The sequence below is a fragment of the Diplotaxodon limnothrissa genome, linkage group LG18, assembly GCF_057381915.1.
Source record: "Diplotaxodon limnothrissa isolate DT_005_m linkage group LG18, D_limnothrissa_male_GT1.1, whole genome shotgun sequence".
Taxonomy (NCBI): Eukaryota; Metazoa; Chordata; class Actinopteri; order Cichliformes; family Cichlidae; genus Diplotaxodon; species Diplotaxodon limnothrissa.
Window position 1 is genome coordinate 38,520,548 of NC_140613.1, and position 16,205 is coordinate 38,536,752.

General features: G+C 40.4%; 1 protein-coding gene across 1 annotated transcript in view; it reads right to left on the reverse strand.

Moving 5' to 3' along the window:
* Positions 1-7,287: 7,287 nt before the first annotated feature.
* The window catches only part of rab2a (RAB2A, member RAS oncogene family), a 30,636-nt gene continuing 21,718 nt past the window's right edge, over positions 7,288-16,205 (reverse strand). The window contains exons 7-8 of the mRNA XM_085377269.1: positions 14,844-14,912; positions 7,288-9,968 (exon numbers count right to left, since the gene is read on the reverse strand). Of these exons, the coding sequence (XP_085233395.1) occupies positions 9,873-9,968; positions 14,844-14,912 (165 nt within the window). The 3' untranslated portion in view covers positions 7,288-9,872. The remainder of the gene's footprint in view (positions 9,969-14,843; positions 14,913-16,205) is intronic.

A 16,205-nucleotide genomic window follows, 5' to 3' on the forward strand; every position in this document is an offset into this window, starting at 1 on the left:
CCCCTCCAGACACTCGCTCACCTTCCTCGGCCAGGGGGGGCGCGCTCCCGAGGACCTCTCATACAGATAAACAGGCAGCGTGCGCGGTCACTGACCCGGCCGTGCCCGTAAGTTCTCATTAGGGGATGGAAAAAAAATAACTGGGGCGTCATTTAGAAAAGGAGCTTCTGAATAAAACCGTAGAAATTAGGCGTATTTTTAAATATATATTTTAAATGCATTTTTATTTAAAACAAACAAACAATGGAAAGCATAAACTCGGTTAGAAACCTAAGATAAGATTCTAAAAAAATTAGAAGGTTTTGGGGTATGTGCCCTAATGTTTATCATTGTGAACAACTTTAAATTCTTCTAATCATTTATATAATATTTAGGTGAAGGTGTAGGTTAGAAAAATACCTGAATGTATATGTGTATTGCTGTAATCTTTACAGACTTATTTATATTATTTTTACACATTCACAACTTCTTCATCTCCCTGTTCTGGGTGAGGGATCTAGGCAAGCAAATGCTCCTCATATTTTACACATCAGGGACTCACAAACTATTGATTAGGGACACAATCATCCATTGGATAAGAGTGATACAGATAACTGTAGACAGGCCACAATCTATTGCATGCTTTGTTAGATACTATTCAGTCACCAGATCAAACAGACTTAATGTCCACGATTGTGCATATGTGTGAATCAGGACTGACATCCAACAGTATGAAATCATTTGAAATAGTCTTTGAGCTGCACATTATTGAACATATATCTCTATAATTGTAATGAAAAGCAAAACGTGTGTGTGTGTTTTCCTGCTGCATCTTGTTTGTCTGTCTTGAGTCAACTGCCGTACCAGAGTCTGGTGTTTAATTGGTGATAAAGCTAAAGATAGCGTCTCACAATTTCCCAAATCTGGGATAAACAAACTACAAGTTTTCTTATCTTATCTTTTCTTATGTTATTTTATTTTATCTTAGCTCTCACTGCACAATCAGACAGTCAGATTTCATGAATACACATAACCTGTTGTCCAGAGGCCATGATAGACTGAACATCTATTTGTGACTGAGCATCAGGGAGTTGTTGGTATGACACTGATTTGGAGAAAGCCTCACAAAACTGCACTTGTTGATGGGTCTCACCAAGAAGGCAGTGCAAGTTGTCTTTCTGTATTACTTCATCAAATCAGTGAAAAGGGAAAATCAGTATCTTATATGTTAGCCTTTTTGTCAGGAATTCCAAAGTGTTTCAGATATTGTGACAGTAAATAGGTTTAAAAACATCCATTTTAATGCCCGGCCCCAACACCACATGTCTTTAGGATCAGACTATTCTGTTGCCTGTATTCTGAATTGGGTATTATTTTCTTGATCATTGTTAAGTTGACATGTAGTGTGTGACAAGAGCCATCCTCAGATATGTTAGAACTACTGAAAATACTGTATTTGGTCTAGGAGTGGGTGCTGCCTGGGTACAGCACACAGTGGGCAGGACACATGACGTGCGCTCATTCAGCGTGAACTTACCAGAGAGTTACCTGTTCTGTTCTCACATGAGTGCAATCAGATATGCCAGATGCTAAATTTGTAACATGGAGCTGGCAGGTTAATGTTTAATGCCTGATGAGGCGATGTCTAGAAAGTTTAGTAATTGTAGTACATGTGGGGAAAACATTTGGGCTGCTCTTTCTACATGATAAACAAGGACTATTATATTCTTACATTTTATACAGCATCCAATCTCTTGAAACAATCATGCACATATTAGATAATAAAAACTTTGATTGCAGTAAAAGACTGCAAGTTGCAGCAGGGACATGCTAAGAGTTCAATTCAATTCAGTTTTATTCATATAGTGCCGAATCACAACAGCAGTCGCCTCGAGGTGCTTTATATTGTAAGGTAAACATCCTTCAATAATACAAAGAAAACAGAGAAAACCCAACCATCAGATGACCTCTATGAGCAAGCGCTTTGGCCACAGTGGGAAGGAAAAACTCCCTTTTAACAGGAAGAAACCTCCAGCAGAACCAGGCGTAGAGTTAGGGGAGGAAGACAGGACAAAAACATGCTCTGAAGAAAGCCAGTATAACTAATAATTAAATGCAGACGTGTATGTGTTTTGGGGAAGAAGTAGTTTTAATGCTTTGTTCTGTCTTTTATTGGTTTGGTGTTATAGTATGGTTTTATACATGTTTGAATATATTTTGCATGCTTTTATCTCGAAGTATTTTTTTACTTCCAACCCACACCTTATCAAAGGAATTCTCCAGACCTGCTCACGCTGCATAAAAGTAGGGAGGTGAGAGCAGTCAGAGGAGAGGAGTCATGGAGCATGTACACAACTGGCACAAGCATGATGACTGCAGAGCTTCGGCAGACCAACGGGATCGAGAAAGACAGACTCCAAAGAGACTGGCCCTGGAATTGTCCGTAGAACCGGTTGACGGATATGGCGGAGGAGTTGTATGCAGTAAGAAGGCCTTTTTCAGCGAGACACAACCAGTGAAAAGAGGGATTTCTGTGATGGTTGGTGCTAGAACATCCATTTCAAGACTGCTGCACCTGTGCATATATTGTAACTCAATGTTATTTAATGCATCTTCTAAATGAGTTTTGAACTTCTTGGCTCCCGTACCCGTTCATTTATTTATATTTTTTTAGCTGCTCTCCACCTAATGGAAAAGGACCTCCCTATAAACACTTGGTGAATGAAAAAGGTGACTGAAGACTCAATGCATCATGAGAATCCCCCAGCAGCCAAGACCTATTGCAGAGGATTTCATGGTGTTTTAATGATGCACGGCTCTATAGGAGATTAAAAGAAACTCACCACACTCAGTCAAGTGCAGGAGACCACCCTGTTTGTATTACATGGTACTTTTATTTTAAGCCAGCAAATGACCTAAAATATGAGGAACCAGCAGTAATGTGGCAACAACTTGTAATTTGCTTATCATAACAATCTAGTCCTCAGTAGAGAAGCACACATGCTCACACACAAACACTTATTCATGTAAATGCACTTTCTTAGGTCTCCAATCTCTACAACTTCCACCTTTCTGGTTAAAAGGTCACAAAGTCCCTAACATGCTGACGTAGTTTGGAAGTCGCATTCAGCAAAACTGCAGAGAACACACTGTACTTTGTTCACCAGAAAACACGGCTTCTAAATTAATTTCCACACATATATGCTGTTTTTTCTTCCCCTAGTCTGTCCTTCATCAACCATTTTGTATATATTCTACATGTTTTGCACTCTGCTGGCTGATTTCCAGAGATATCTGAACATACTTCACCTTCCTTTCAGGCTTCCTCTCAGTACATTTTGAAATTCAACATGCAGAGACTTGAAAGTTGCTTGAGTCACCGTGAACACGGTGTCTGTGGTTAATATAGTCACAGCCATAAATGTGGATTTCAGGGGAGATGCAGAGCACGCCTTACACATACATTTGCCCCCCACTTAAATGACGATATAAAATAAGACGGGAATTTGATTTTGTATTTTCTTTTACATTAATAAAGATTTCCTGAACTGAACTAAGGAAAGGTAGAACATGAATGAAGTTGATGGGATGAAAAGGACTTATTTTGGGGGTAAATTTAGGAAAGAAAGTTCAAGTTCATTTTTGCCGCAGAGATATTTTTATATTATTAGTTGATTCAGGCTTGGAGGTGAATGATGGCTGTTATAAAGCATTAAAACAAGGTATACTAGCAGCCCAGTAAATGCCAGAGTGAAGCACAGAGGAGAATCACTTTAAGGAACAAAAGTAGCATCAGAAACAAATCTGAGCTGATCTGGGTATATGAGTATAAATAGGTGTGTGGGATGAAAATAATGTAGCTCATTAGGAGGTTATGAGTGACAAATTACTTTTTTCTCTCTGTCTTCGCACCATTTACCACATGTGCAGTGTTGTGTAGGGAAGAATTATTTCTGTGTGAAATACATAATATTCTCAAAGCCTGTTTGACCTTGGACATCTACAATCCCATTTCTCAAAAAAAAAAAGCTGGGACAAAAATGCACAGCAAAACAGGAATTTTAAAATAATTTATTTGACAATAATACCAGGAAAACATCTTATCTTTTTTTAAAAAAAAGGCCCATTCCAAATTGAATATTTTCTGAGATTGTCCTATTGATATTGGTTACATTTTAACCAAACTAGCTCAAGACTTCAAAGAGCACTTCCAAATCGGTACAGCAGAACAACTAGAAACAAATAACTAACGACCTTTTTTAAAACTAATACAAGTACCTTCAGGGTAATTTTGAGACAGTACGCAGTACACATTTTACAATTATGCTTTTTAATTATATGCTGAAAGACTATAACTTTATATGGGGTGGCTGTAGCTCAGGTGGCAGAGCAGGTCAGCCACTAATCAGAAGGTCGGTGGTTCGATCCCAGGCTGCATCCTGGCTGCATGTCAAATATCCTTGGGCAAGATACTAACCCCATGTTTGCCTACTGGTGGTGGTCAGAGGGCCTGGTGGCGCCTATGTCCGGCAGCCTCGCCTCTGTCAGTGCGCCCCAGGGCAGCTGTGGCTACAATGTAGCTTGCTATCGCCAGTGTGTGAATGTGTGTGTGAATGGGTGAATGACTGAATGTAGTGTAAAGCGCTTTGGGGTCCTATGGACTAGAAAAGCGCTATACAAATGCAGGCCATTTACCATTTCTGAAATAATTTTTTTTTTTTTTTACAATTTTCTCCAAACCAACATCTTCACTGTTGCCCCTTCCAAAACTAGGAATTATCAAAGGAGATTAGGATACTTTGCAATGCAGCCCCACTCCCCCAAATACTAATGTGACCTTAATGAAGAATAAAATTTCACCTCATGTGAAAACATGCGCTGGAATGAAAAACAAAAACCGCTGAATCCTTGAACATGAGGGATGGCTCCTTTAAAGTGTGTAAGGGTGTGGACTTGAGGAGGGTTTATTCTGTGTGGTGGGTGCGTCAGAGGTATTACCCAATCAGCTGCAGCATGTAAGAAAAACCTCACTATTATAAAGGAAGAGTGATTATTGCTGACAATGGTTCAACTGCCATTGGCATAAAGCTTGGAGAACAGGATGTATGAATGTTTCACCATTTGCTTAAATAAACAATACATCACAGGTCACATAAGTGTACCATGTATAGCAATGTGGTTTGCACACACTGTTCACTGATCCTGATGTTGTAAGTTTCCCTTAGATCCCACCGTGACGTTCACACGTACTGCAGAAGCACTTACCACTCTTAAGATGAAGTCTGGTGCCTTTTGGTTAATCATGGCTTTGGATTTTACACCATCATTGGGTGAAAAGTAGACTGCATACTTTCTGACTCAGGCACTACACCTGCAGCCCAACTGGCAGTCAGGTGCCCACTTGCATGATGTATTTCCCAAGTGTCCCTTAAGATTCCAAACAGATGGACACTGAAAAGTGCTGACTGGGGCAGGCTTAATTATTAAATATCCTGTCACTACTGGAGATAATGAACATGGCACAATCCAGTTAAAATAACCGTGTTGTGACAAATGAGGAGAACAACTTTGGGTCCATCTTCTAGTTTTCTGTTGTGTTTCATGATCCCATATCTGTCACCAGTCAGCCATCATGTTACAGCTACTATCAGGTAAAGTGAATGATATGGATTATGAAACCCTGCATCCTGGAATTGCTGCAGGTTTTGCTTTGTGGCAGAAAGAGACTTCCAGGGAGCAATCTAAAAACAGCAAGGAAGTGAGGTAGAGATCCATGAGGTGGCTTTCAGGTAGAGAAAAACCCAAATTAAATGTGGATTTTTTTGATGTGCAATAGGGACTAGTCTCTGAATTTTTTATTTGTTGGTTAGGATAATGAGTCTTATCAGTTGTACGTCATCATCGGCTGTCAGTGCGATGACTGCTTGCTTGCCTAACTTGTCTGAATGTTCTGTTTTCCGCTGTAGTAGACGGGTGGAGCAGATTCATCAGGTTAATTGGAGAAGCAGCGGCCCAGTATTTCCCCAATAAAACCCAACCTTTCCTCAGACCTTTGGGAGTTCTTCTTTCACGTGCATCTTTGTTTCATGTCACGCAATGCATTCAACACCATGCTATCCACTCATGCACTCACACACCCTTACGACTCATTATCCTGATGTCAGCACTTTCCCCCCCGCCTGTGCTATTTCATGTATTTTGTTAAATATTAGCAGCTAACCTTGGTAGTTTTTTTTTCTAATGAGTTAACTTACACTAATATCCCAAACATGTTCTATATTCCTGTAAATGAAGGAGTCTGACATTGGGCTCATGCACGCTGAGTGATGATTCTTGTAATAATATACTAGTAATGCTGCTGACTGAGAAAAGTGACTTGTTAGGAATCCATTACCAAAACTTGAAACCCTTTTGTAGCTGCTTTGTGCATGTTTGTTATATAGCTTACTGTACATCTACCTCCTGAGTGTAACTCAATTATAAGCTAGCCATGACTATTTCTGAATAACAGGACTAGAATCATTCTCCTTCTTGTCCTTTTCATGATCACATTGATGTGTAATAATTGTTTGAAATAATTTTGATCTTCAACGTTTTTGTTCACACTAGTCGTGTTCATGGTAACACACAGAGCAGTGTCACACTCTTCCTTGTTCCGGCCCACTTGTCAACCAATCAGCATACGATCTCCAGTGGACGGGAGCTTGTTTGCTTAGGTTGAAAACCCGTTGATGTAGGCCTACACACAACTACAGTCCCACAGAACAAGTGTCAGCAACCTGTTTGCAGGTTTAAATCATTCAATGGTGGCGGTAACCTCCACCAATCACAGACATTGCCGTTTCAATTTAGAAGACTGCAGGCAGAACGGTTCTTCTGTGAGTGAAATGCTTCAGTTAAATAAAATAAGCTTGATATCACGCAGCCTTGTAGTTTCTACGAGAAACCAGGTTTCACATAACTACTTTGTACGGTTACATTATGACTCATAATGAAAACCCATATGGAGAATACGAATGGCATCTTTTCTTCACGAACCTGCTACCATGATCCTCTCCCTTATAGCTGAACTATGCATGCTAACTGATGCTGGTGTAAAATAGAGTAAAAATGTGAAACTTATAAAGTACCTAAATATTAAATGTGCGTGTTATTTGCTAAGATAGTCTGAGGACTCTGATATAAAAGTCACACATGTATGTAGTCTTATTTTTTAAGTGGCCCTGGATTGGACCAACCCTCCATGATGCCTCAAGGTCAAACAGCACAGATCCAAGGGTGCACACGTCCCTGCTTGCTCAGTTTAATGGATAAATCAGACACAGAGAAACAAAATGTGGACGCAGTACGACTTATCAGTGAGAAGTGGCACTCGAAAATAAAATAAAATGATAGAAAATACAACTTTTTTTTAACACTGTATTTTTCCATCTCCACATAACCATCAAAATGACATTTTTAGAGTTTAGAATGTTTTATTATAGTTTATTGTGATAGCATTTTCTTTTTTTCCCCTTCTTTTTTTCAAGGTTTTCTTTTTTCCAAAGAACAAACACAGCAAATAACGTTGAGGGGAAGAGGAGGAGAGGCAGGTAGAAGAGGGAAGAGTGAGAGGAGGGCCACATAGATAAGATAGATAGATAGGTAAGTAGGCAGATAGACGCATCAGGTAGGTTTGGCTTGATCCTCCCCCTGTAACCCCTCTGGGTCCACACACACACACACACACACACACACACACTACATGTTGCTTTACAAAGAATATTCATCATCAGAAGAAGATTAATAACTGTCTGAATATATCTAGTACTTTAAAAAAGAAAGTAAAATAAGAACACAGATTCACTCGCACTGCCGTGAAACCCAAAACAGTTGTACGGTTAGCCAGGAGAGCAAACACAGCGAGGTTAGATAGAAGGGAATATATGTATGCACCATCTACCTTTGCATACATATGAATTTGTGGGTGCGTGTGTGTGCAGGGTGGACGAGAAGCGAAGAAGAAAAACAAAAACCTAAATGTGGGTTTAGATTCATTTTAAATGCCCCGATTCAAACTGGGCTTCTCTCCAAGTCATATCACGGTCTCTAAATGTGCACGTCTCTCACTGTGTATGTGACTCTAGCTAATTAGTGGTCAAATGCCTATCTGCAGATAAAAGGGTTGCTCTTTTTAGCAGCTGTCCAAATCTCTCAGGGGGGTGGAGTTAAGGCAGACAGCTGATTTTGGGTCAGATTTATTTTTTCTTCATCCTTTGTTTGATGAGAAACACAGGTAAACACGATCATTTGGCATTAAAAACTGGTAGAGTGGTATTGTTACCAAACAGTTTGAGAAAGAGGGGAAAGGAGTGAACGACTGAAGCAGTACAGCATGATCATAACAGTAAAACGGTGCCATTCCATCTGGGATCTTGAAGCCAAAAAACCCCCCAAAACAAAACAAAAAAAAAACATTGCAGCAGCCATCGATCAAGCTCTAAACAGTATACATTATATATCTGCAGGCTAACTCTGGGTGGAAATCTTAGCTCACTTTGACATTTTCAGCTGGAGTCCGTTCTCCACCAGGGACTGTGAATGCCTCTGTGCACCCCTGTTAACAGCTTGTTATCATTCATACTTGTCATTTAAAAGAAAGGACACCATCGACCCTAATATAACAGGGCAGCTCGGTACCTTTGGGTTTAAATGAGAATTGTTTAAAACGCTAAAAAGCTGCTTGAAGGCTCTTTTATTCCATCGCATGGTGTAGAAATAACTAGACCACAACAACATGCCAAGCTTCAGCTCAAAAAAAGCCACAGAAATCTAAAGATCTATATATACACACACACAAAAAAAAAGCGCCTGATAAATATAGAAAAATAAGAAAAACACCCCCCCCCCCCCAAAAAAATCCTAAATTACCAATTCATTTTTCCTAAAACTTCATAACTTCATCATGGTAACCACTGCTCTCGACATCCCTTTATCATTTCAACTTTCCTGTTTTTCTTTTCTTTTCTTTTTTTTCTCTCCCAAAGAATCCGTGTTCACGCTCAACAGTTTGGTCTTTTATTCTCTCTCCATGTGGTTTAAAACACTGTAAGCAGTTTTTAGTGTTCAGTAATACAAATCATCTGCAAATGAACAAAAAGGGCACAAGGACAGAGAGAGAACAAGGACAAAAAGCAGGGAAAAGGAAGGACAAAAAGGACATGATTTGCACATTTTTTTATGGACAAAATACAGAACGACTTGGAGCCTCCCCCACCTCACAGACTGACAGTGGAATACTTGTATCATCCCTATACACACAGGCACAGAATGAAAACTGACTCAGCGTGTTGAAACATGTCCTGCTATCAACACGGTCTTTAAAAACATGTACAGATGTGTGTATAGACAAAACACAGCGCCCGCTTTATTCCATATAACCAGCCAGTTAAGAGTGTTTCACGTCTACCCTCGGTCATGTCTCCATCTTGACAAAGTCGACTCACCGCAGAGCTTTGCAATCCTGCGGCACTGAATCATCCCAACAACACCCAAAAGAATTCAGAGGAACTGCTGGAATAACACTCCGATAGGTGTCTAACCAAAATCTACTGAGGAAAAACTACAAATTAGGTGGGCACATCTGCAGGTGAGGCGGACTCTGTCCTCGTAAACCTGCAGGATGACTGGTTGGGGTGCAGCTCCTAGACCTCATGAAAATGGTTAAGAGACTCGGGGGAGATGAGATGCAGCGAAAAAAATGCAGCAGGAGAGAGACAGAGACAGAGAGAGAGAGAGAGAGAGGTTAAACTGTTAAGAGAGCCTGGACATTTCTGTAGAAATGCAAGAGGGTCGGAGCAGGCGAGGAGGAGGAAGGGTCGAGGCTGGAGGTTAAGGAGGCGCGTTCTGGGGCTTCAGCAGCAGCCCCCTCCAGCCTGGTGGCCTCCCTGGGTATTGGACAGTGTGGAGTTGGTGGTGGGATGCTGGGGTCCAATCTTAATACCGTTAGCCTGGGTGGACACAAACACAAAGAGACCAAAGGTAAATAAAAAATCTCATCTGAACAAGAACAGAATAAAGCCTCCATGTCACCATTACATGCTTGTGGGAGGCCTCATTATTTCTTTGTACATTTCATACTGACACCTGTCTGTTTAGTTCAAGCTGGTCACTTATTTTCTCTCCGGTCTACATAAAACATGAGAACCATGACTCTACACCCAATTTAAATACTAGATGGACTATTTTTAGTGTTTTACTCACTACCTCTTCTCACACATAGCACAGACCTGTTCCTAAAATAATCACAAACTAATTTGCAAGCATGAATAATAAGTCATGGTTGTAAATCCACTAATGATTTAGCCAAATATTCAGTGATTCTGATAGTCATCGCTTGGGCAGGCATTGGATTTTAATTTTTGAGAATTGGGAACTCTGCTTGTTCAGCATGTGAAAACACTGTACTGTGTCTCCTTTGTCAAACCCTATTAGTGGATTTTAGCCCACAGCTAAATAAAATCCACATAAAGTTTCCTACTTCACAGTGGTATCTAGCACCACAGTGTTTGCTGTGTTTATCAGTGAGGCCTCAGAGTGAGAGCAGCAGTGTGGCAGAAGAAAGTAAAGACACCTCTGTCTTTCTTTGAGTGACCATTTAACTTGTAAATATAGTCAAAATCAGGCCACAGACATCACCTTTCAGTCAAGCACATAGTAGAGCAGGGCGAAATGACCAAAAATATTTATCACGATATACATTTGAAAATTTGTGATAACAATATAACTGACGATATAATTGACACTAGACAAAATGCTTTACAACTCCACAACTTTATTAGTGCAAAAAAACCCATCAATGTATTTTCACTTAAACAAGCAGCTGTTTTTTACGTGCATTAAAGTTATATAAAAATTTAACAGTGCAAATGCAAATTCCTTGCTGACAGTTTAACCAAAAGGCATTTCCAGTGGAAATTGGTCGACATGTCCTCAGCATAACCATGTATAATATCCACAAAACTTAAAAAGAGCTTATACACACACAGTACGGTAATATTATGCTGAAGCACAGCACGTATCACTCCGCGAGGCTGCCTACGATAGCTGTAATGCTCCGACAATCCATCAAGCGGTGCGGGTTCGTAGCTTAGCAAAGTCTTACTAAAACATTTGACAGATTTTCGAGCGCCACATAAAATCGGTTCGAGGTCAGTAAACACAACCAGAGTTCATACATAAGGCACACGGGATTATAAGGGGCACTGTCGATTTTCAGAAAAATCAAAGGATTGATTTTAAGTGTGCCGTATTTTCCAAAAAAACACGGTAATAACGACGGCCCGCTAGCATGCGCTACCAAAAATAGTGCTTTGTTGTGTATCTGACGGACGAAAGCTAAACCAGTTCCACACCACTGAAGTTGCAGCATTTTTACAAACCAGTTCTGGTTCATCAGTTTCATCCAACGATCCGCTTTCGCCCTTCTCATTCTCCGTCACCACCATGCGAAAAAGCATGGTGGAAAAACGCCATGTGCGTACAAAAACAAAGGCACTGTGCATGCGCGTTTTACCCATATTCTATCGCGATATTTCATTTTCTTATTGTTGCCCAACGTTATACCGGTATTACTGTGAACGGTATGATATGGCCCAGCCCTAGCGCACAGTGCTTTCGTTGCAGCTATAAAAATAATCAGACACGAGTAGAACATAAAGTGTCCCACGAAAGAGGCATTGACAGCGTGAGAGACCACAGCATCAATTCATCTTTGAGTCTTTAAGTGCTCAGAGTAGAAAAGTGCTAAAGCAATTACTAACTGAACCTGGAGTCTGGAGGGGAGGGACGGAAAGCAACAGCTGATGTCCAACAAAGTAAACAGCACAGTTTGGAAGGTAAGAGCAGGTATTTCTATCGGCACTATTAGGAAATATATTTTAAAATAAGCAGGGATTTTTGTCCTTTTTTTTGTTTGCTGTTGTTGTTACCCATTTTATTGACCTATTTGCCATTTCGGAGACATGACAGTGTTGGTCCTGGTACCACTTTACCCAGTTACCTGTGACATTTTCCAGTCTGTAAGATGTCACGTAAAACAAGGCAGACCAGTTTATATTATTCTTAAAGGTTCATGTTACTGCAACATTCAGGTGACAGCTTTAAATTCCTGTAAGAGAGTTTAAGCAAACACTCCTTCGCAGACTTTTCGATGTCTCTCACTGTGCCCATAGTGGGACCAGGCCCCTATCAAACAACAGGTGTGCTAAAGCTAGGAGAAGGCGGCGTGTGAACATGCAGCTGAGCTCAGTGAGCTATGCAAGCTGGCAACTGTCGGCAGTAACAAAGTTAACCAGAAAACTTTTTTGGGTCTGAATGTAGTCCCGTGGTGAAGTATGTTTAACAGGATAAGGCTTCAAACCAATGCCTTGATGTCCACTTTATTCATCCAACTAATAGCATCATAGCATCATTCACAGTGTAGCTAAAGTTACAGAATAGAATAGCCCTTTATTGTCATTGTACATGTACAATGAAACTGTAGGATTACTATCGGTGTCTAGACACAGTTAGATTAACAAATATCTAATTCGCATCATAGATTTCTTCTCTTTTCGTTTTTTTAAAAACACAAAAACAGTCATATACTGTATAGCTCAATGAAATGGAAAAACAGGCCCAGCTATAACAAAAAAGTGCAGTCGCAGTATTGGACTAAATAAAGCCACCTCAGAATGACTGTGTTATAGCTTTCATGGTGAGATTAACACTGAACCGTGCCTGTGGGAGCTCCTATTAGATCTCATCACAGAGGAAGCAACAGGTGCTGCTGCGTAGCACAAAAGAAAAGGAAACACCAGCAGCACTCAAGGACGCTGGGGGAAAAAAAGAAAAGCACTTGTAAAAGAAAAGAAACGAGGAAAAAGAGAGGCAGGTGGGTGGTAGGGAGACACTTTCATCTCTCCCTCCCTCTCTCTGTACTGTAGTGCTCACTTTCCCTCTGTGTTTCATCATGTCTCTCTCTGTGTGGCTGTAGCACAGTCTCAGCCTCCCTCGCTCTCTGCCTCTGTATATATTTATCTCCTCCTCTCACTGTAACCCCCCCTCCTACATTCAGTAGCAGTAGTGCCTCTGGGAAACCCTGTATGCCTTTAAATCACATTTATTGAGCTAAGGCCATGTGTGTGTGAGAGTGAGTGTGTGTTTTCTCATAGTGACTGCCAACATTTCTGGTGGGGCTTCCCTCTCTCTCGCAGCCAGTCAGCTGATGTGGTTTGGCCGGCCGGCCTGCCTTCGCTCCGTCTTACTGTTACTAATAACAAAAACACTCTGTGGCTGGCTTCCTCCAGCTCTGCCTGCCCACTGCCTGTACTTGAGGGCTGGCGAGCCTGACAGGCACCAAACTCTGGCACTCTGCATATGTGTGTGTGTTTGAGAACCATTACACGACTTACATCATGTGACTACAGGAAACACATTTATGTGCTTCACAATTTGGAGATAACCATCTGGACTGGATAGCCAACTTGGTGCACGTCCACAGTGAACTTGATATTAGCCTCTCGATGGAGATTCACCTTCAGAGATTCATCATGGGGTTGCATTATTATCACAGCCAATCAGAGCATTGTAGGCAGTATTATCAACTGTGGATGTTACAAAAGCTTGTGTCATGTTTAAGTTTATAACTAAATATGTTTAATAATGTGGAAAAAGATCTTAAACCTACAATGATATTTGTGTTAACAGGTCCTGACTTTAACCACAATGAGTAACTATAACTTGCATTTTTCTGTAAAATTGAGGGATTTCTTTTATCAAGAAAAAAAATATTATGTAATTATTTAGTCTGTATATGCTGTCAGAGCTCATAGATAGAAAACGTGAATCAGCTAAAATCGGTATCGGCAGAAGACACAAATCCCCTTTGGGGTTGTGTCAGGAAGGGCATCTGGTGTAAAACTCTGCCAAATCAAACATCCGGAGCTACCCGCTGTGGTGACCCCTTGTGACAAGGGAGCTTATACTTCTGGGAGAACAAGAAGGAAAAACCCCCACAAAAAAAACCAAAAACCAAAACACAAATTGGCCAAGAAAATTGCAGTCAGTGCATTTCTATTACAGTTAGCCATTTTTATTATTTATTGTAATTGTTTATTTCATTTTCCCCCAATTTGAATCTGTATACATCCTTCTCCTTTTAAACTCACTATTCAGTGCTGTCACAGTCTATTCCGTATGTTTTTCAATACTTGGAATGTTAATCCTTTTTCCTACACTGGGAAAGCACTTTGAGTTCACTCCTGTCACGCTGTATAAATAATAGTGCTCTGAATTTTAATGAATGGATTCCGAGTGTTTGGATTTTGCACTCTTTATGTGAAATTAGCCTTTCTTACACTTAGTCTTTCACTAAGATGATGATATGAATCTCAATGTCTGGTTCACAAACTTTCTATTTGGCTGGATGGGCAGCTTCCAGTCTGACTGGCTGGCTGAGTGTTTGTTTTCTTGCCCAATGACTGAGACCTTGTGGGATGTGAGGAATTTATGAGCTGGCAAGATGCCGAGAGAGAGACAGAGAGAGTGAGACAGGGAGACTGAGACAGGGAGAGAGCGCAAACTAAGAAGTGAAGAGAGTGTGTGTGGAAAATAGAGCAGAGGAGAGGAGGAACACTGGGAGTTTTGCTTGGCTGCAGTCAAAGGAAGCTGAGTGGAGGGCTTTTTTCCCCTTCTTTTTGAAAGAGAGGGAGCATGGCAAACCACACACACTGCTGCAAAACCACACTGAGGAAGAAGAGGGGAAGGAAAGAGAAGAACAAAGAAGAGAGAAGGCGGCTCAGGGAGGAAAAAAAACCCAACACAGGAGGAACACAGTATCTCACCTCATTGTTGATATCAAACACTCCCTCCTGGATCTTCTCATAGATCTCCTTGGCTGTGTTGATGAAAGCCTGCCGTAGAGACAGGAAGTGAAACAGACAGAGAGGACAGGAAGGTTAAAACCATCTTTTTATGCTGACTCCTATAAATGAGCCTCATGTCATTAGGAATGCAAAGCAAATTCAAGTTTCAGTAACATAACCAGGCTCTGACTTTCAGCCATTTACTGTTCAGCTGCAGCCCGAGCTTCCCGTCACAGCTCAAAAACACCTCACAGAACTTTGAAACTTGACATCACAGTGAACTTACCACTCCCAGTTTTATGCCCTCTCTCACATCAGTGACACAAAGCATGAACTGATCTGTTAAATATTCCATATAGGTGTGTCAAGTGCAAGTAACAAAGTCAGACGATCTATATTTAATTATTGGCTGCTGAACACAAATAAATTCACAAGTTTGTGTGAGTGGAAAAACACACCTGGCAGGCAAATGATAACCAAAAACGGTCACCAAAAAATCTGTGTTCGATGGTGCAGTCTCCACATGATAAAGGCATAAAATGTCTGCGCAGCTGTGCTTACTCTGGAAAAAATGCTAACTGCTAGGCTAGGTCAGACGTACCTTGACTTCAGCTCTCTATTTAAAGCACAAACAAATCCTTTCAAACCTTTAAGTTACTTATTGGACAACAAACACACTAACACCAATGAATCCACAAGCAGATAATATCAGTCTTAAGTAAATGCATTTCATAAAGTGTTGTATGATTAGTCATGCTTCTAAAATAATGTTAAGTATTTGCATGCTAAGTTAACCCTAAAATTAGTAAAGAAAAAAAATGTCAACCTAAAGAAAGATTTAAAAAAAAAAAAAAGGTGACATCATGCTGCATGCGACATAAAAGCTGCATGTAGAAAATGACAATCTAATAAAATAAACCCTCAGAAAAAGAAACAAAACTTAAAAGTTTAAAAGGCTTCTTCTGCAAGCTATGTTTCTAACATGTAAGCACACAGTTGTATAACTCTGCAGCCTCTAACAGCTCATTAGAAGGCATGTAGGTCCATCTTTTATATTCAGTCTATGCTTCTCACATGTAAATTCAGCGGGAGTTATGTCTGGTGTTTTTGTGTTTTGATTCTTTGAACAAATTAGCTCAAACATGTTAAAGATATCTCATATTTGACTTCAGAGCTACACATTTATCATAACTTGCAATTTACCAAATTATATAGACAGAAAGAAAGAAGAGTAAAATTGGGGCTTTTGGCACCCCTGAGCTCTTTGGAAGATGTTCTCAAAATTGTGTTTTGTTAAGGCTTAAAGAGCTTATGATGTACACTACTACTGAGAAGTATGAT